Source organism: Notamacropus eugenii, chromosome 4, assembly GCF_028372415.1.
Source record: "Notamacropus eugenii isolate mMacEug1 chromosome 4, mMacEug1.pri_v2, whole genome shotgun sequence".
Classification (NCBI taxonomy): Eukaryota; Metazoa; Chordata; class Mammalia; order Diprotodontia; family Macropodidae; genus Notamacropus; species Notamacropus eugenii.
The window spans coordinates 38,179,379-38,201,203 of NC_092875.1; the positions used below are offsets into that span (position 1 = coordinate 38,179,379).

Here is a 21,825-nt window from a genome sequence, read left to right on the forward strand (position 1 = left end):
CCCACTCTGCTTCCTGGTGGACGCTTCCCAGTCCCTGCCAATTGCTTCTGGTTCAGCCCTCAGGCACTAAGCAAGCAATTTAACCTCACCAATGCGTGCAGACAACTCCTGGGTCACCCCCTCACCTCTTCCTGGCAGTTTCTTCTCTATGCTCAGTGCCCCAGTTCTTTCCACTGCTTCTCACTTCTCTGACCTGACTGTGCCCTGAGTACTCTCCAGCTCACTGTCCTTAAAGCATAGAGGCCAGAACTGCACATGACCCCAGGTCTGGTCTGACTGGGGTGGAGGACAGTCAGACACTTTCTTGTGCCTGGACACCGTGACTCTGGATGCCTCCTGGGTACTGCAGCACACAGTTAACTGAAGCGGAGTGTGCGAGCCAATAAATCCTCAGACCTTTTTCAGACACACTGCCATGTGACCATCCTCCCCATTTTAAACTTCTGGAGTTGGTTTTTTAAATCCAAGGGGAAGACTTGACGTTTATACTTGGTGAATTTGACTCCACTGGTTTAAGCCCAATGGGGTAGCCTGGCATCTGATATTAGCTCATCCCTCCCAGTGCTGTGTCATTTCTAGGACTCTCAGTGCTTAGAAAATCTGGGAGTCTCTCTCTCTACCTCCCAACAACCCCCCCTGCCCAGTCCCCTATTTCTGAGCCCCCAGGCTCTCTAAGGCTTGAAGGCCTAGGCCTCTTCAGCAGCATCAAGAGGGCCCTGCTTCTGCCTGCTCGACACTGCTCTCTCCTGACTCGCAGGCCTTCTACACAGGGAAGGCCAAACTGCACAAAATGCTAGAGCTGGAAGAGAACTTAGAGATTATCTGAGCCAACCCAGTCTTTTTCTGGAGGAGGAAAAGACCAAGAATGTATTAAACACTGACTGTGTATAAGCTGCTGTACCAGCTGTTAAGGATGCAAAGACAGAATGACAAATTGTCTTGTCCTGTTGTTACCACATGTCACACAGAAGCATGTGCAGGATAATTTGAGGAGGGAGTCCTAATGTCTAGGAGGAAAAGGAACAAAGGTCATTGAAGTCCCAGCTCTCTGGGGACCTTCGATTCATCCTCTCTCTACCAGAAGGTCTGCCTGCCACTCCTGGCCTCTGGCTGGCAACTTTGCTCCCCTACTGTGCTCTCCTGCTTACCTGCAGGACTTGGGTGTGAGGACGGGTGTGGTAGGTAAAGGTGACATTTTCAAAGTCCACTCGGCCCTCCAGGTGATCAGGGGCCAGGCTCCCATCATACACCATGGTTGGCTGCCGGTCAATGAACTCAAACACCTTCTCAGCTGCTCCTACTCCCTGCATTAAGCCACTGTAGACAGAGCCGACTGACTGGAGAGACACAAACCATTCCCACCATTCCCTCCAAATTATTACCCGGTAACTTCCGGGAATCCCATGCCTATGGGCCAAAAGAACACAGAGGCTGAGCATAGAGGGTAAGAAGGGAAGGCCTACCCTCTCCCCCACCTTATCCTGGAGAGAGGTGGCACTGAGGTAAGAATCTTTCTGAAGAGCCGGGGACGCCTGCTTCTTGGTAAGAAACTCTGCCCCATCAGCATCCCCATGGGGGCCGTGGCTGTGTCCCCCTTCCCTCAGACACATTCACAGCTTTTTTTTTAGCCTTGGAGAGCTAGGGCAGGCCTCAGCAGCCATTTTCTTTAGCTCCTCCCTGAATGAGAATCCTCACTAACATGTCCCTGACAAGGGGTGCTGAGGCCCTGTTTACAGGCCTCCGGGGAAGGAATCGCATCAGGGAACCAGCCTGCACCACTGTGGGACAGCTGTCATGACTAGGACACATTTTCTGACACCAAGTCTATATCTGCCTCTTTGTTGCGCTCTGGGAGCCCAGCAGAACAAGGCCGGTCCCTGCTCCACGTGAGCACCTTCAAACTCTGGAACATGGCTCTCCTGTCCCTCTCACCACTCCCCATGGCTTCTCTTCTTCAGATTGAACATGCCCGCTCCCTCCAACTGATCTCCCCCTACAGCCACCTCCCAGGCTTTAGGTCATCCTGATGTCCCACCCTGCCCATGGTACTGCCTTGACCTGCTCCCTCCATCCCATGCTCACCTCCATACAATCTCCCAGAACAAACTCATAGATGATGAAAGAGATGAGGTTCCCGCTGGTCATCTGGCCTGAAATGACGAGGTGGCCCCCATAGTAGAGGATGCTGACCTGCACCACCAGCAGGGTGAGCTGGACGCCCAGGGGACAAAGGGAATTGGAATTTGAGTCAGAAGGTCCTGATTCAGGCTGTTCCTCTCCCATCTCCCTGTGTCCCACTAGCCTGACAGGGAATAGAGGTGGGGGGTATGGTGAAGGACTCAGCACAGATTTGAGCAGGAATCCCCTTCCTGCACCCCCACTGGATCCTGGGACCAAAGCTCCTCAACTGGAAGGGACCTGAGAGGCCAGCTGGTTCAGCTCCACCCCCCTCATTTTACAGATGAGGTGGAGTGATTTACAGAATCCTAGATTTAGAGGTTGGAAGGACCTAAAGGCCACTGGCCCAGGAAGTTCAAGTGAGTTTACTCAGGCACATGTAGGTGGAAAGCCTCAGATGTCCTCTGACTCTAGCCAATGCTTCTTCTCCTGTATGACACTGTACTGGTTCTCTGGTAAGGGACCAATATTAAAGAAGAATGCCTTCCAGCCCTTTAGAGAAAGGGAAAGAAGGAAGGCAAGAAACCAAAAGGCTTCCCATCTGGAAAATGCTCCTGACACAAATAACTACATTATCTGTGACACAGGGGAGGAATTCAGCCCCTTGTTAGAGACAAGGAAATCCAAAGCCAGGAAAGATGAACTAGTCTAACCACACATCTCCCACATCGTCCTTGGGATGCTGATTCTCCAAACCCAAACAACAGACTTTACATATTCTCATTTACTATAATTTCTTAACCACAGCTTGCAGCTCTTTTCATTTTTCAGCTTTTAAGTATGTTTTGTATGATGGACGTAGCAGAGACAGAACTGGCCAAATCCAACCTCTGACTCATGGGACCTATGTGATCCTGGGCAAATCACTTAACTAAGTGTCCCAGAAAACTCTCTGAGAGTTTTTATTCTTCTGTTTCAAATAGAAAACTAGGGTGGGGCCAGTTCTAGACCTTGTCTCACCTGACCAAGAGTGTCTAAGTGGCCTCCTCTTAATAAACAAAGATAAACCTTTCCCACTCTTTTCCCCCCATCTCCTGGATCGCCGCCTTCTCAAGGTGGAAAGGCTTGTGCAGCTCAATGAAACTATGAGCCATACCATGCAGAGTTACCTAAGATGGACAGGTCATAGTGGAGAGCTTGGACAAAGAAAGGCAAATCACTCCAGTGTCTGTGCCAAGAAAACCCCATGGACAGTACTATAAAGATAAAAAATAGGACACCAGAAGGTGAGCCTCTCAGGTCAGAAGATGTCCAACATACCAATGGGGAAGAGCAGATGACAACTACAAGTAGCTCCAGAAAGATGCGGTCAAACAGGAGTCAGAAAGATTAAATATCAGCATCTTGAGCGTCAGTGAACTTAAATGGATGGGAATGGGCGAATTTAATTCAGGGGATAACTATATAGATGACTGTGGCCAAGAATCCCTTAGAAGAATGGAGTAGCTCTCACAGTCAACAAAAGAGTGAGAAAAGCAGTACTGCGGTATAATCTGAAAAATGACCAAATGACATCTGTTCTAATCCAAGGCAAATCGTTCCACATCACAGCAATACAAGTCTACACTCCAACCACAGATGCCAAAGAGGTCAAAGCTGATTATTTTTATGAAGACCTACAACCTGTTCTAGAAAGAATACTCAAAAAAGAGATGTCATTTTCATCATCAGGGATTGGAATGCTAAAAAGCAGGAAATTAAAAGACAACTGGAACCACAGAGAAATTTGGCATTGGTGTAAAAAATGAAGCAGGGTGGAGATTAATGGAGTTTTGTCAAGATAACTCACCAGTCATAGCAAACACTCTTTTCAACAACCCAAAAGGTAATTCTATACATGGCCATCACCACATGGTCAAAATCAAAATCAGATTGAGTCTATACTCTGCAGACAAAGGGGAGAAGCTCCATAGGGTCAGTCAAAACAAGACCCAAGCTGACTGTGGCTTAGGTCATGAACTTCTCATTGCAAAATTTGGTCTTCAGTTGAAGAAAGTAGGGACAACCATCGAGCGATGTAGGTATGACTTATGAATATGAGGTGATGAATAGATCTGGTAGACAGTGGGCCTGAAGAACTATGGGCAGAAGCTGGCAATTCTGTACAGGAGGCAGCAACAAAAACATCTCAAAGAGAAAGAAAAGAAAGAAAGCAAAATGGCTGTGTGGGCTTTATCAACAGCTGAGGAGTGAAGGAAAGCAAAAGGTCAAAGAGAAAGGGAAATTCAGACTCAAACGAATGCAGAACTGCAGGGAATATAGAAGAGACATAAGGTCGTCTTAAATGAGCAACGCAAAAAACGGAACAAAATAACAGAATGGGAAAGACAAGATCTCTTCAAGAAAATCAGAGATATCAAGGGAAAGTTTCATGCAAAAATGGACATGATAAAAGACAAAATGGCAGGGATTTAAAGGAAGCAGAAGAGATTGAGAAGAGGTGGAATACACACAAGAACTACACAAGAAAGATCTCCACATCACCAATAACCACCACAAAACCAGATATCCCGGAGGATGAAGGCCTTCCCCGAGGAAGCATTGCTAACAGTAAGGCTGGTGCAGGTGACAGGATTCCAGCTGAGCTATTTTAAATTCTCAAAGATGATGCTGTTAAGGTGCTGCACTCAATATACCAGCAAAGTTGGAAAACACAACAGTGGTCACTGGATTGGATTAGGATTCAGTTTACATCTGAATCCTAAAGATGGGAAATGCCAAAGAATGTTCAAATTACCAAACAACTGTGCTCATTTCACAGGTCAGCAAGGTGATGTTTAAGACTCTAAAAGGCAGGCTTCAGCAATATGTGAACTGAGAATTACCAGAAAAGCAGGCTGGTTTTTGAAGAGGCAGAAGAACCAAAGACCAAATTGCTAACATTCACTTGATTATGGAGAAAGCAAGGGAGTTCCAGAAAAACGTCAACTTCTGCTTCACTGACTACACTAAAGCCTTTGATCACAACAAAATGTGGAAAGCGCTCAAAGAGATGGAAGTACCAGATCATCGTACTTGTCTCCTGAGGAACCTGTATGTGGGCCAAGAAGCAATAACTAGAACTGAACATGGAACAACTGATTGGTTTAAGATGGAAAAAAGAGTACGAAAGGCTGTATATTATTACCTTATTTATTTAACTTATATGTAGAGTACATCAAGTGAAATTCCAGACTAAACAAATCAAAAGTTGGAATTGAGGTTGCCAGGAAAAGTATCACCGATGTCAGATACAGAGGCAATACCACTACAATGGCAGAAAACGAGGAGGAATGAAGAAGCCTCTTGATGAGGGTGAAAGGAGAGAGTAAAAGCTGGCTTGACGCTTAACATAAAAATAACTAGGATCTTGGCAACTGGTCCCATCACTTCCTGGCAAATCAAGGCAGAAGAAATGGAAGCAGTGTTGGATTTGATATTCTTGGGCTCAAAGATCACTGCAGATAGTGATTGCAACCATGAAATGAAAAGAGTTTTGCTCCTTGGAAGGAAAACTACGGCAAATTTGGATAGAATACTAAAAGCAGAGACACCACCTTGCTGCCAAGGGTCTACATAGTCAAAGTTATGGCTTTTCCAGGAGCAATGTTTGGCCGGCAGAGTTGAACTATAAGGAAAGCTGAGTGCCAAATTGTGGTGCTAGAGAAGACTTTCGAGAGTCTCTTGTTCAGTAGGGAGATTCAATCAGTCAACACTTAAATTAATTCAGATTATTCACTGGAAAGTTAAATAGTAAAGCTGAAGCTAAAATAGGACAGTTTGGTGGTATTGTGGATAGAGCTTCAGGCCTGGAGTCCAGAGGACTTGAATTCAAATTTGGCCTCAGACACTTACTAGGTGTGTGATGCTGGGTTAGTCACTTAACCCTGTTTGTCTCAATTTCCTCATTTGTAAAATGAGCTGGAGAAGGAAACAGCAAACTATTCCAGTATCTTTGCCAAGAAAACCCAAAGAGTCACACCTGGCTGAAACGAATGAACAACAACCAAGTTTAGATACTTTGGACACACAACGAGAAGACTGGACTCATTTTGGGAGAGATTAAAGGCATTAAATGGAAGTAACAAGCGTGAGCTTGGACAGACTTAGGGAGATAGTGTAGGATAGGAGGACTCGTCATATCATGGTCCACAGGGTCAGAAAGAGTCAGACATGACTGAAAAATGACAAATCTTTCCCCAGTCCCTAACACTTTCCTGACCCAACTGATCCTCTCTCACTCTCTGAACTTTGGCAGAAACTTTCCCATTCCTGGGGAAGAAGTCTGGACCAGCCCAGGACAAGGGGTCAGGTGGCTCTTGTTCAGGTTATAATGCCCTAGGAGCAAGCTCTGAGGAGTGTGGGTGTGCAGGGTAGCTCTCTGGAGTATGCCAGACTAGCGCTAGGGATCCTGCACAACCACTGCAAAAGATGCCTTTGGGTTCCTAGCTCAAATTAAAAGAACTTCAGTCCCCACCTCAAGTGAGAAGGAAAAGTAGAACAAAGTGGGGAAGCCAGGAATCCAGGTGTTTTTATCTTATGGTCACCTCAGAGGCAAGGTGATGCAGAGAATGGCCCTGGAGTTAGCATCAGAGGACCTGGATCCAAATCCAGGCTGGACCATTTACTGCTTATGTGACCATGGGGAGCTGTCAGGGGTCTGTAAAATGAGGGGGCTGGGTTAGATGGCCTCTAGAATGTGATTTCATGGTCCTGTTGTAAGGTACATGGCTCCATCTGGGGCAGCTGACTGATGGAAGCCTTCCAACCGGATGCAGACAAATATTAGTCTGCCTCTTTACAATACTGAACTCTCCCCCTACCCACCACACACAAGAAAGGCACCATTCTACATCATTCACAAAGGGATTTACATCTGTATTTTACACCACAGACCTTTTGTTTCTGTCCCAAACTGTCCAAATCCTGTCTGAAAGCTGTGTCTCTTTATGCAAGCCTAACAGCAGTTTTTATTAAAACCAAGTTCTTTTCCTAACGCGTTAAGGCATCAAAACATTCATCTGTAACAGTAGCAATCTTTGACACCACTGGACAACTGAACGAATCTTTCCCTTTACACATTCCATATGAAAAGGGCCTTAGAAGGCTGGTACACTCACCACTACCATGAATACAAGATGTTCTCTGTCTTTCCTCACACTGAGAATGTGCTGACAGGACCTGTCTCTAGGTCTTCCCCACAAAGAAGTAGAAATTCAGTTTTCTGGGACCCCATGAAATGTGGCTTACTTGTCAGCCACTGGCCCTCTAGCCAGTATCTTCCCACTATGGCTCCCTCCCTTCCTCTTCCTGGGATCTCTGATCCATACAGGCAACAGAGACAAGAAAATAGCAGGGCTGGGGAGGAAGGGGAAAGGGAAAGCACTGGCTTCCCAAGGATCTCTGGTCCAGATGGGAAACTGGACAGAAATTGGTGGGGAGGGATGGAAGAGGGGAAGTCCTGCATGCCAGGGACCCAGCCAGCACACATGTCTCTGCTAGGCCCTAGAGGTCAAGAAGCTAAGGGTTGGATGGAGGTAGGAGTGTGGGCGACACCTACCCCACTGCCCCATACATAGTATGTATAGGCCATGGCTTCCTTCCGGTTCAGCTTGTACACCTGCTGTAGTTTCTGGGAATACACCTCAGCCTCCTCTTCCTCATTGGCAAAGCTCCTGACTGTCTTCATAGCACTGATGGTCTCCTCGGCTGTATTGCTAGCCCTGGCTAGGGCATTCTGGACCTCTTTGGAAAGCCGCTACATGTTCAGGCCAACCCAAGAAGGAAAAGGAGAAGAAATGGCAAATTAGCATCATTTCAGTCTAGGGCCTTTGCATTCCCATGGTAGGACTGAAGTTTCCCTTGAAGAGACCACAAAGAGCCTTTGGGTTTCTTTCCCTCTGTGGATGGCACAAGTCAGATGATTTCACTGATATTGGGAATTCCCATCTGGCAATGCAGATGGATCCCTGCTCTGCAGTGTATAATCTCAGAGAGTTGTCTGTGTTATGTGACTTGGCCAGGGTTATAAGGACAGTATGAGTCAGAGGTGGGATTTGGGGGTGGCCTGGGCTTTCCTGTCACGAAGACTTGCCAGTTCTCCCTCTATGTCCCTCACACAAAATAGATTCAAATGCTGAAAAATATAAACAGAAGCAAGCTAGGGTATGGTAAATGGAGGACATGTACAATCTTTCACTTGGTTTCAAAGAATCAGCATCCCAAGGACACGATGGGAGAGATGTGGTTAGACAACAGTTCATCTGAAGAAGACTGGGGAGTTTGAGGGGCTTCAAGCTCAGTGTGAGTAAATGCATGAGTACGTCAGCCAGGAAGGTAATCTTTGGTCACGTTATAAAAGGTGCCATGTTTAGCTAGAAGGAAGTGATCATCTGAGCTGGTCAGACTGTACTAGGAGCATCATGTTCAGTTCAGCCTAACTATCCACATAGGAAAAATCAAGTGGATCAAAAAGATGCTTGTCATTTAGACTGTGTAGTAGCACAGAAGTGTTGGGCAGACATGGGCTATGACATGGGCCCAGAAATTGAGGAGAGAGAAGAGCACAGGATGGATTATGTTTGAGGAATAGTGCTACAGCTTTTAACAAGCTTAGGTTTCTCCCTGAAACCAAATCCCATCTTTTTAATGCTTATATTCATTGGGGACTGGTACATGTATGTGAATCATGGGCAGTCAAAATGGTAGCTTTTTTAGGATCCTAGTAGAGTTGGGAGGGACTTCCAAGGCCAGCTGGTCCATCCCCTTAGGGGTCCAGGGAGGTCAAGTGACTTGCTTAAGGACACACAGGTAGTGTTGATAAGAAAACTGGGACACAGGGAAGTTAATTTGCTATTAAAAAGAAGTATTTTTATAAATACATATCAATACAATTGCATTCCTTTGTAGTTCCATGTATTTTATTCTATGCATTTAAAAACCTTATTTGAGGGAGGGAAACACAGGTTTCATCAGCACACCTAAGGGAAATCTGGGACACAATTAAGGTTGCTCAACTCCTTTATTTTCCAGATGAGGAAACAGGTTAAGACCTCACCTGAAGAGCAATGGAGAGATGACTGATGGGCCAATTACCAAGGCTGAATTGTGTGCACAAAGCAACATAAAAGATATTATCAGAGAGATAGGAAAAGCAGGTGGGTCAGTCATGCAGTGAAAGCAAGCGATGGTAGATGGATGGCCTTCAAAATGTGCTGGGACCCACTTAATGTCAAGAAGCCTAGAGGAAGCCCTGCTTCCTGCCAAAGTGTCCATCCCAATAGAAGGTGAAATAGAGGCCCTGGAGGACAAGAGTCACACGAGGAAAAACAGTGGCGAGGTTACTATCTGCAAGGCCAGAGGGAGGAGATGATGGATACATTCAGTTCAACAAATGGCCTTAACAAGAAGTCTTTCTGAACTAGCTGAGCCCCTGATCAGTCAGTGGGACATGCCATTCAGCACCAGGTCTCGGCACAGTTTCAGCCCCTGCAGCAGCCTTGTGCCTGGTGGATAGGAGACTTGGGAACCTGCTAAGGCAGGCCCCCAGTGGTGGGCAGCTGCCAGGGGAGCCATGGTGGATCCATGGGGGAGTGGAGATGCCCCAGTCTGACCCCAGAGTGGTCTTTCCACTGCTCTCTGCCAGGTGGGACCTTGGGCAGCCTCACCCGGCCTCAGTTTCCTCATCTGGGAAAGAACTATGGTGCTGCTCTAGGTCAAGGGTTTTTAACCTGGTGTGATTTTTAGATATTTTGGTAAAAGCATTTCAATATGACTTGTAATCCTGTGCATTTTGCTTTATGCGTTTAATAAATAACACCAATAGTTGAGTATTTTTATGGGGCTTTAAGATGGAGGAATTGCTCTCCAAATGTTAGCTCATTCAATCCTCACAACAACCTCGGAGGTAGGCGCTATTATCACCTCCATTTTACAGAAGACAAAACTGAGGCAGACAGGTGAAGTGACTTGTCCAGGGTCACACAGCTAATAAGGGTCTGAGGCAGGATTTAAACTCTAGGTGCACTTTTTGCACCTAGCAGCCAATCCAAAAAAATATGATTTGAAGAAAGGGCCCATAGGTTTCACTAGTCTCCCTATCAGATCTGTCACATACACACACACACACACACACACACACACACACACACACACACACACACACACTCTCTTAAGAAACCCTGGGATAAGGGATCTCCAAGCTCTTTAAGGACAGCGAATGATGCCTTTCTGGCCCCAGGGCCAAGCCTAGGAAGGTCACTCTGCTGAGAGGGGATCAGGGAGCAATGGAGCTACGATTTCACTGTTTCAGCCAATCCCCAAGGTGGAGTTGTCCTCTACCAAGGAAGAGGACACAGGGTTACTGAGAACTGAGCTGACTCATTTAGGAGAAGCAAACCAGGAGATGTCAAAAGCAGCCCCTGAACCCAGGGCTTCCTGAGTCCTGAGCTGGCACACAGTCAGCATCTAATTGTTGTCTGACTGCTTGATCCTAACATCCTCCTCCCTTGAGCCACCAATGCCCACATCATTACTGACTCACAGGGTAAACTGAGTTGGGGGAAGAGGAAGGGAGGAGAGCATGAGGTGCTCTAGGAGGCTGGGGTGAGGTTCACAAGGGGCTCATTCATCCTCCTAGTAGCCTCGGGAGGGAGCTGCTGTGGCTATCCCCACTTTTCAGAGGAGGAAACTGAGGCTGAGAAAAGCTAAAGGTTTTGCCCGTCACTCAGCCAGTAAATGTATGAGGCAGGATTCAAACCCAGGTCTTCCTGACCCCAGCCCAAGTCTGTCCGTGATGCTACTTTATGATGGGGTTCAATTGTTTTTCAGTCGTGTCTGACTCTTTATGACCTCACTTGGGGTTTTCTTGACAAAGATCTTGGAGTGATTTGCCATTCCCTTCTCCTCATTTTACAGATGAAGAAACTGAGGCAAACAGGGTTACACAGCAAGAAAGTATCTGAGGCTGCATTTGAACTCAGCTCCTCCAGACTCCAGGTCCAGCACTCTATCCATGTGCCACCTAACTGCCCTATTTAAGCTTCAGCTTTAGTATTAAAATACTTAGTATGTGCCACTTAGCTACCTCTTAATGGAAAGCACAGAGGAAAAATCCTGAATTGAGACTCAGCAAAGACCTAAGTTTGGATTGTCTGTCTCTGACAATCTCTACATGTGTGACCCTGAGTAAGTCACTTCACTCTCTGGGCTTGTTTCCTATCTGTAAAATGGAGGGAATGGATCTAACACATTGGATTGTGGTGAGGGAAAAAGAGAAGGAAGAAGAGAGGAGAGGGATAAGAGAAGGAGGGAAAAGGGAGAAAGAAAAGAAGGTAGCAGAGAAAGAGGAAAAAGAGACCACCCCCAACAAAAATAATGCTATCTCACATTTACATCACAGTTTAAGGTCAGAAAAGTACTTTACAGATATTATCCCATCTAAGCCTCATAGCAAACCTTTGAAGGAGGAAATATGGTTGTATCTCTATTTTACTGATTCCAGAGAGGTCAGGTGACTTGCCCATTGATATAAAATGCTTTGCAGACCTTAAGTTTCTGGATAAACATGACTGTTATGATGGAATCAGAGCCCTGAGGGAAGCCCCAAGGGACAGATGTCACACCTTAGTCACCCTAGATCAGGCTGATTGACCCAATGACCAAAGGGCAATGGAGAGAGCTCTGGGAGGATGTGAGCCACGGCTGAGTCACCTGCCTTACCTAATGGTAGGTGGAGGTGGTGGTGGTCATTAAATTGTTCTGGCATGGAATGTTAAGTGGTGAAAGAATCATTAGATCTCAAACATCCTCCTCCTCCTAGACCTATGCCTAGACCTGAAGGCCAGGTTTGGGTCCAGGGGCCTTGGACACTCCAATGTCCCTGCTTCATTCAGGAAGACCTCCTGTCCTATCCTGTCCTCTCTCCTCCCTCACCAACCCTCCTCAACCCTGGGCTCCCATCTAGGTCCCCCCATCTAACATCCTATCCTCTGCTTTCCTAACCTCGAGATGAACATACAGACTACTGGCCACGTCCTATGCCTCTACCATAGGCACACCCAAGGCCTGGTCCTCTCTACAACTTCTCTGGTCTGTCTGTCTGTCTGTAGCAATCCTCTCTCTCCATCTTTCTCTTCTGTCTCTGTGTGTCTCTCCTCCCCACCCTACCCCACCATCTCTCCCCCTCCACTTCTCTTCTCTCTCCTGAGCTCCAGTCCTACAGCATCATTTGTCTCCTGGATGTTTCCCACCAGAGGTCTCAGAGGCCCACACTCCAGATACCTCCTTCACTCTCCTGCCCCAAGCCCACCCCTGCTGCTCGCTTTCTTGGTCCTGTCCAGGGCATCCCCAAATTCAAAACTTCCGAGCCAGCTTTGCTCTTCCCTTGCCTCACTCTGCCTCCCTCTTCCTCCATGGCCATTACTGGCCAAGCCTCAGCCGTTCTATCTTCCCAACATCTCTTGGCACCAGCTCCCTTCTCTTGTCTAGCAGGACCCTTGTGCTGATCCCTTAGACCACTGAATCAGCCTCTTCAGCAGTCTGCCCCTGCCCCCCTGCAGGTCACCCCTCTCTCCAGCCAGCTCTCCATAGCACTGACAAAGCTGAGTTCTTGAAACACAGCTCTGACAGTCCCTCTCCTGTTCAAGTACCTCATCTCGCTGGTAGCTCCCTACTGCCTCTAGGATCACATTCACACTTCTCTGCTCTGCCTGGAGCCCTTTGCAATCTGGCTCTAGGATACCCTTCCAGTGTTATGATACCCTTTATCTTCCAGGCCTACCAGCTTCCCAGCAGCTCCTCTCCTGCCTCTCTGCCTTGGCTGTCTGAGGCCTGGTGCCATCTCTCTCCTCACCCTTCAGCCTCAGTCACAGTGTGTCCCCTCCTCCCCCAAAGTACACCATATGTACTTTATAAATATTTTGTACTCACAGTGCCTGGCACTTAGTAGGTGTTCAATAAATGCTTGTTGATTGTGTGTGTGTGTGTGTGTGTGTGTGTGTGTGTGTGTGTGTGTGTGTGTCACTTTCCTTCTTGTGCTCTTAGTTTCCTCACCGGTCAAATAAGGGAGTTGAGTTCCATGGCCTCTGAAGTGCCTCCCAACTCTACAGCCATGACCCAAAAGGCTGTTCTGGGTGGGGCACAGATTGTAAGGCGATGGGAAGAACCAGGGGCTGCCAGGTGAGCCCCACCCATAGGCTCACACGACCACATTCACTGTTTCCACTTGGCCAGGAAAAGACATCCATGTGACCCAGGGGCTGGGGCCTCCAGGGTGGGCCTGGGGAAACACAGCAGGATCTGTTTTTAGGGGACTGATTCATTTCAGGAAAAGGTGGGGGAGGGATGGAAGGGAGGCCAGGGCTGACCAGCGAGGCCCACAACCACAGTGCTTTCCTCCCTGTTCTGGCTTCTACCAGAGGCAGCAGCTGGGGAGGGGTGGGGAAGAAAGGCCCCAGGCACATCTTGAGGCACAGGCAAGGGAGCTCCAAGTGGGCTGCCCAGACTCCCTGGGTCTCCAGTCCAACCAATCAACCAACAAACCTTTTTTAAGGGCAACAAGGGTACAGAGATGAAGAGGTAAATAGTCCCTATTTGCAAAGAGTTTACGTTCTAATGGGAATTTCCAGGAAACTCTTAAAGCAGATCTTGTATGCAAGGTGGCCTGCTGGAGGAGACAGGAGGCCTGGGTTCCAGACTCACCATGGGCACATGCTGGGCCCCCAGACAACTCTCTCAGATTCTAAAAGGAGGCCCATGCAGATGAAGTCATAGGTTTGAACCCTCCCCCGCAAATCCCAAATAGAAACAGAGATAGACAGACAGACAGATAGATGGACAGGTAGGAGCAGGGACCAGTGACAGCCAAACCCAAATGGAGGCCAACTACTTCTTGACCAAACCAGGGAACCTCCGGCCCACCACCCTCCCACTGTCCAGTCCCCTTCTCCTAACACCTGAAAGGAGCAGAAGCAGCTGGAAGCACGGCCCAGCCTCATGCTCTCTGCACTAAACTTCCAGGAGATTGAGGCCACTCCTCTCTGCCCCAACGGCTCTTCTGGGGGCTCTTTCCACCCCAGTATTAACAGATGACTGGTCGGAAGATGGGGGGTAGGGGGTGTTCAGGGAGGACCAGTACCTTTGGTGTGATGGCTGCCAAGACCTTTCAGGGGCTCTTTCCACCTCTGGTGTGCACCGGCTCCACCCAGCTCTCACCTGTGGCTCCAAGAAGCTGCAGCATGTACAGCAGCCACACCCCAGCAAAACCTGGTCCACTTCCCCAATTACAAACTCTTAACAATCCCCTATCTGACCATGCTGTCCACTTTTCCCTGGGCCTCCCCCTCCTACACCTGCTCTTTGCCCTTCCCTCTCTCCCATCTCAGCTCAGCACTAACCCTGCTCCCAGATCCTTCACTGGCCCCTGGTCACTGCTCCTCCCACCACAAACTTCAGCCCCCAGTTACTTCTAGGATCCTCCTCCTCTCTTCTCACTCTCAATCACTGGCTGAAGGCACAGGAGGAATTCTTGTTGCAGATCCCTCCTTTTATTCCTCCTGGATTGATTCCCCATCTCATCCCTCCCAGAATCAATTCCAAGCCTTTTCTGCCTTCCTCAAGTTCCCCTTCTCCTTCCCTCCCTCCCTTCCCCTCTATCTCTCCCCCTCTCCCCATTCACTCTCAGTTTCTCTCCCTCTCTTTGTTTCTCTCTCTTTTTCTTTCCCCCTTCCTCCCTCCTTCCCCCTCTCTCTGTCCCTGTCTCTCTCTCTCTCTTTCCCCCTCCTCTTTCTTAGCTGAGGACCCTGCCTTACTTTTGCTGAGAAAATTGAGGTCATTCTCTGTGAGCTGCTCCCCTCCCCAATCTCTTCCTGATTCATGTGACCACCCCAAGTCTCTCCCCACTCCAAGTCACTTACATCCAGCCGGCAAAGTGCTTTTCCTTTACTATAGATGTAACTGTGTGACTTTCCTACTCAGTGCAAGTGGTTCTTGTATAAAATATAAATTCGTCTGGTTAGTTCTGTGAAGCCCTGACAGCCTGGCCCCAACCCATCTTTGCAATCTCGTTGTCCATGCCTCCTCATTTTGTACTCTGTGATCCAGTCAAACTGACCACACATGACATGCCCTCTCCCATCACCAAGCCTCTGCACTGGTCATGCTGCCTGCCTGAAGTGCACTCCCTCTTTACTGACCCTTCACACAATCCCTGACTTCTTAGACCATCTTCTATATTCAGCTTTCCTGATATCCACCAGCTGCTCTGTGTTGACTACTTCATACATTTTCACTTTATATATAGTCATACACAGGCACTGATGTCCCGACTGCCTCCTCCACTGGAATGTAAGCAGCTTGAGAGGAGGGGGTGTTTCAGGTATCAAAGTTGGCCCTTAACAGATGCACATAGTGCTGCCCACACCCCACCCCCATCACAAAGCCAAAATGAAACACAGTTCCTGTCCCCAAGGGACATGTTCTGTTGGAGGGACACCCAGCTATAAATGCCACACGGACACCAGATTGGATTTCCAGCCTGTTGGAGGAGCCGACTTCCGGCAGACCTGCAGTTAGCTCCCCTAGGGACTTAAGGAGCCTGGGAGGTTCCCAGGACCTGGAGAGAGTAGGGCAGGGGCCTACCTTGTAGTACTTGCCGTAGATATCTGATACCATCATGATGATGGGGAAGCCCATGAAGGTGACGAGGGAAAGCTGCCAAGAAAGGCTGAACATGAAGACGACGACACCTGTGACCTTGACTGTATTCCGGAGAAAGATGTTGATGTTCTGGGAGACGAGGTCGCTGACCATGGTGGTGTCCGAGGTTAAGCGGGAGATGAGGTCCCCTGGAACACAGGCAGCTCAGCTCTGCACGGTGGCCAAGTGAGAAAGGGAGGGGAGGGGAAACTAAGGGGCTTCCTCAGCCAGACTCTGTCTCACCCACCCCTGATCTCTGGGGTCCAGGTAGGACCCACCCCACAGCACAGCAGGCTTCCCTGCTGCCTTAGGAGACAAGAAAGGCATTTATGAAGCACCTACTATGGACCAAGTGCTGTGATGGGTGCTGGAGATGCCAGGACCAGAATAAAATCATCCCTGCCCTCAAGGGCTGATCTTTATGAGCCCGAGTACCCATCTGCCCAGGGGGCAAAGGAGGACAGATACAGACTGCTTGACAGAGGTATTATTTCCCCCCAGACTGCCTTGTACCCTCAACTGCTGCCTCTGTCCTTGTCCCCTTTGCCTTTCTCCTGTGGAGTTGAGAACATCTGCTCAGCATTGCCACATTTTCTCTCCTGACTTCTCTCCTATCCCATGTTCCTCTGAACTGACTGCTGTCATTGAGACGGGGATGCCTCCCCCCCAGACGGTCATTTCATTCTTCCCAGAAGTGGCCAGATATGGCAAGAGAAGGCCAGGACACTGTGAAGGGCAGTGACATGCCCTCACCCCCTTGGGAACTTGAGCAATGCCCCACTGTCCTCTATTTAACCTTTGTGTTCTGGGCGCCTTGGGAAGTTTGGGGAAGACCATGGAGCCCTGCTCAGAATCATGGTTTTAGTGTACAAAATCAAATACACAGGATTACAAAGGAAAGTCATTATACTGAAATACAGTTTATCAAAATATTTTTAAAAACAAGTTCCTGAGCCCCTGGTTAAGAATTCCTGATGAGGGTGACCCCTTGTGAGCCCTTGCACCTTACCTACCAGGCACTGTTTCTGTCACTGCAAATGCTTTCTGTCCAAGGCTTGGAAGGGGAGGGCAGTTACTGCCCTAGCCAGTCCTCCCCCTATATGCCAGTGTCCTTTCCTGCCCATTTCTTCTGCTTGAGCTGCCACCCTCCCAATGCAGTCTTGGGCTTGGGATTCTCAAGGACAAAGCCTGTTTCACTGGGAACAGTCCTCTGCCCCTTGCCCACAAAGACTGCAGGACACATCCTACCCACTGTGGTCTCTGCACACTCCTTGGGCAGTGTGGGGAAGAGCCCAACATCCTGGCCTGGCCCTGGTTTCCAAGAATGACCACAGAGAGGTGTGGCCAGAGGCCCAAAGTTAACCTAACTTAGGCCCAAGGTTGTGACCAAAAACCTCAGCATGCAGGCCAGACCTCCAAGAACAGACAGTGGCCAGTACAGAACAGACCCACTGGCTCGGCTTGCTTTCCTACATCCCTCATCCTGGGAACCAAGGAAGACGAAGCTGGGTATAGGCAAGGACAGAGCCTCGAAAACCAAGGGGAGGTCTATTTTTCATCCACTCCTCCATCTTCACTTATTCACTTATTCATTCCTGATCACTCATTCATTCCTGATCATTCATTCATTCCCTCAGTCTTCCTCATTCCTTCACCCCTTCATTCATTCGTTCATTCCACAAATATTGGCTATGTGACTAGTATGTCCATGGCACTCCAGTCAGGCTCTGGGCCCAAGAAAGGAATCAAGGGCTCTGGTGGCACCAACCTGTACGATTCTCGTCAAAGAAGCTCGTCTCCTGGGACACCAGGGAGCGGAATAGGCAGTTACGGAGGCGGATGTTGAGTCTGGCAAAGACGAGTGTAAAAATGCCACCCCGAATACCTGCGGCAAATGAGCTAATTGCAGATGAGATATGTTAAAGGAAAAATGTCCATCCAGCATTGAATTTCAGCAAACCCCGATGACGCAAGGGAGTGGGGCCGGGCTAGTGTTCCCCCACCCCATTCCCCACAGGCAGGTCTGGGAGACCCCCTTAGGGCCAAGGAGGCCTGGGCACTGTCCTCCCCAAACTTGGCATTCCCTCCAGCCTTCTTGACTTTCTTGGGTTGCCCACCCCGCCTAAGAAACCCTCCAATTGAGTTTTACAGACATAGAAGGATCTAGGAGATCCCAAGTCCAAACTGCTCATTTTATAGAGGAGAGAGGAATGATCATGTAGGCAATAAGTGGCAGGGCTGGAGCTGGAACCTGAGTCCTCTGACTTGAACTCTAGGATTCCACAGTTTGGGAAGGACCTAGGGGAAGCTGGTGGGATCACAAGATCATAATTACAGAGTCTGAAAGGACCTCAGAAAGAGGTCTGATGTATATTTGGTCCAATGTACTCATGTTTACAAAAAAGAAAACTGAGGCCCAGAGAGAGGTGACCTGCCCAAAGTCACATACCTGTGGGAAGGCACAGAGCTGGGCTTTGAACTTTGTCCTCTGGCTCCACAGCCTCAGGACAGCAAAATCATTATTTCATAGGAAACCTATCTTTCTTGTTCTGTCCCCCAAAAATCTAAGTAAAGGCAGAGGATGTGAGGATAGAGTGAGAGAGTGAGGATGGTGGAAAAAGGGAGAAGCAAGCTCCTCTTCCACAAAACAACATGAAAGCAGGCCTAGCTCAATCTAGGGAACCAGTCTAGCCCTGCTCTGACGACAGCACCAAAGGTTGACAGAGGTCACCCCCCATTCTTCCTTCAGTCCGCTAGAACAAGACACATTTGGCTGTTCCTAACAGGGGACAAGAATGAGTGTAGCCTAGGACCTCAAACAGTAGACCCTGTGGGCTGGCTCTAGCCCCATGCTAGGCCACTGATTCTGGACACAAGTATCTTCAGCTGGAAGCAGTTTCTGCCTAGCCCATTTAATGAGCCAATACTAAAGACTTCACTAGGACTTCCCAGAAAGTGGCCATTTTTAGAAACAAGAGTCTAAGCTAGGGATTCTTAACCTTTTTTGGAGTCCTGGACCTCTCTGTCAGTCTGGGGAAATCTATGGGCCCTTTCTCAGAACAAGATTTTTAAATACATAGGATTTAAAAAAGTAATAGTTATCAAACGTTTTTTCAAAACAGGTTCAGAACCCCAGGCCTGAGGGGTAAGCTGTGTCACATTTAATCCCATACAATGGAAATCTCATTAACTGATTCTGTTCCTGCCCTGTCTCCCACCAGCCCCCTCCCTTCTCTCTCCCTCACCCAGAAGGAACCCAGTTTAAAGTCACAGGATAGAACATAAAGCAGGTTCTCTTCAGCAGACACCAGGTTAGGGCAACAGAGATCCTATCCAAGAGTTTCCCAGTCAATCAAGTCCTACTGTTTCCAATAGGACTCAGTGCTAAAAATGAGAAGACCACAGGCTCTAGGAAGAGGAGGGATGGAATGGGGAGCCAGCTACCTGCCAAGAGCGAGGAGGCACATGATGACGACGGCTGTGGAGAACTGGTCCATGCTCTTCTGGATGACAATACCATCGATGGCCTGGCCAGTGTAGTAAGGAAGCAATGTTTCTCCTGCCAGGAAAGTGGGATGGTCAGACAGGCCCAGCCTCCCCATGTTGGGCAGGTTAGAAGGGCCACTATACCGCTGTTCTTCTCCAGTGGGGGCATTTTCTTGCCCAATGCCCTAAGGCTGAAGCTTGGGAGCACTGTGGGTAAGCTTATGCACTGCTCCCTCCAGCCCCTTCTTCCAGCACCCAAGAGCTCAGTCGGCATGGCATTCGTTGTTCCTTGCGAATTCAGCCACCATGTTTACTTCATAGACAAGAATTAGGTATTCAGAGGACTCTGCCCCTCACTAAGGGGAAAGGACAGCCTTCTTCCTCTGCCAGCTAGGGATCACTAGACCACAGGACTACCAGCTGTTTCCTGAACTCAACACCAAATCTCCCACCTCCAAACATTTGCAGATGCCATACCCCATGCTTGGAATAAAGTCTTCACCTCTATCACAAGCCTTCAAGGTCCAGCTCAAGTACCCTCTCCCCTGGGAAGCATTCCCTGATTTCTCCAGTTGTTAATGTTTGCAAGTATACATAAGTATAATGGAAGATTCTTGAGGACAGGGCTAAAATTTCATTTATGGATCTGTGTCTCTCGTGCTTAGCTGACTACCTGGCTCACAGTACGCATTTGATAACATTCTGATGAACTGAGTCACATTCAACTGAGCCTTATTAACAACTCACATTTCTGTAGTGTTGTACAGAAAGCAACTCATCTCTCCAGATGATCCTGCGTCTCAGGTAGTAAGAGGAGTATTATCCTCATTTTACAGATGAGGAAATACAGGGCTCAGAGGCAAATAAGAACAACTGTTAAACGGCAGGAGCCAGGACTTGAATTTGGCGTCTCTACTTCCAAAGGATCAGAGGGAATACAGTGAGACACACTGGGTGCTAAATGTCACACTGAATACAGTACAGTTGGTCCTTGCTCCTGAGGATTCCTGACTGGCCAAGGGTGGGCAAAGATGCGGGCCTCATCTTATTTGAGCCTCCACCATCATCAGGCATCTGGGCTGCATCTCCCTGATCCCAAGCCAATCCATCCATGTGGATTTGTTCTGTAAAATTTGGATTCGGTCAAAAGGCTGCACTTAAGGATCTAGATCTACATGTGGCCTCGAGGCCGCAGCTTTCCCACCCCTGGTCTGGCACGCAGTGATAATAAATGCTTAGTGGTCAACTGCAATGTCCTGGAAGCTACTCTCTTGAGCTATATCAATGAGATTATATATATACGTATATACACACACACACACACACACACACGTATATGAAGTGCTTTATAAACCTTAAAACACTATATAAACGTTAGCTATTATTATTACTGCTAAACATTATAGGATCAAAGATATAAAGTAGATATGAAGTAATGAGACCTTATAAGGCATCTAGTCTATCCTCTATATTTGACAGATGAGGAAACTGAGGCCCATAGGGTTAAACGACTTTCCCAAGGCCACAAAGGTTTTTAGCAAGCACAAGGCAGGATTGAAACCTAGGTCCTCTGACTCTGAGCCAATATTCTATCAGGCTATGCTGTCGCCCCATCAACCTGCTTCCTCAGGGAGGAGTTTTTATTTCCTCTCTGAGTCTGTTTCCCCATCTATAAAATGAGGGGCTGGGTTAGGGAGTCTCTGAGGTTCCTTCCTGCTCTGTATCCATGCTCCTATATTGGATTTCAATTGGCAGGGAACTTCTAAGTAGGGAAAACCCTTGCACACATGCAGGTTGGCAATTCACCTGCAAATCAGAGTCCTAGAGAACTGTCTAAAAGTCCTCAGCACAGAAGTGACTTACCCTGGGAGACATGGTCAATATACATCTGAGGTAGGACTTGAACCCAGGTTTTTCCAGACTCTAAGCCTGATGCCCCAACCAGTTCACCACACATGAATGGGTTTACTTCTTCAAGTGGAGATCAGATCCTTGGGATTCTGGATAAATGAGGCTTCCTTCTCATTGTCCTTTGGCTTAAGGCCAGGTCCAAAGCCATCCTCCCAAGTACTTTCTGCTTTCCCTGCTGGCTTGCAGGTTCCCCACAGGCAGACAGCATGGTGTAGTGGGAAAGAAGCCTGGTGTGGAATCGGCTTGACCAGGCTTCCAAGTCCACCTCAGACACTTCTATCACCTCATCTATGAAGTGGTTATAATAACCCTTGCCTTGCCTACCTCACCAAGTTAGGAAAGTCCACACAGCGGCTTTTAGAGGAATGCTGTAGCTAGACTGTGGAGGTATTTAATTCCAGGCTTACAGTGGAGAGCTAACTAAGAGTTTTGAGCAGGGAGGGTGATATGTTCACACATTTCGGGGTTTGGATGAAATCAATGGACGCGCTTTTATTAAGCACCTGCTATAAACCAATTAGAATATATACTCCCTGAGGACAGGGCCTATCCAGGCCCTTGTCTTATCCCAGAGTG

At 48.2% G+C, this 21,825-nt stretch overlaps 1 protein-coding gene across 8 annotated transcripts in view; it reads right to left on the reverse strand.

The window, feature by feature from the left end:
• ABCB9 (ATP binding cassette subfamily B member 9) overlaps nucleotides 1–21,825 on the reverse strand; it is a 53,926-nt gene that overhangs the window by 5,583 nt on the left and 26,518 nt on the right. For 5 of the 8 annotated variants that reach the window (XM_072600614.1, XM_072600617.1, XM_072600618.1 and 2 more), the window contains 6 exons: nucleotides 19,297–19,411; nucleotides 17,621–17,751; nucleotides 15,796–16,001; nucleotides 7,718–7,915; nucleotides 2,083–2,211; nucleotides 1,149–1,337 (listed from right to left, as the gene is read on the reverse strand). In XM_072600614.1, the coding sequence (XP_072456715.1) occupies nucleotides 1,149–1,337; nucleotides 2,083–2,211; nucleotides 7,718–7,915; nucleotides 15,796–16,001; nucleotides 17,621–17,751; nucleotides 19,297–19,411 (968 nt within the window). The remainder of the gene's footprint in view (nucleotides 1–1,148; nucleotides 1,338–2,082; nucleotides 2,212–7,717; nucleotides 7,916–15,795; nucleotides 16,002–17,620; nucleotides 17,752–19,296; nucleotides 19,412–21,825) is intronic. The other 3 variants (XM_072600620.1, XM_072600621.1, XM_072600619.1) reach the window with 2 other exon arrangements.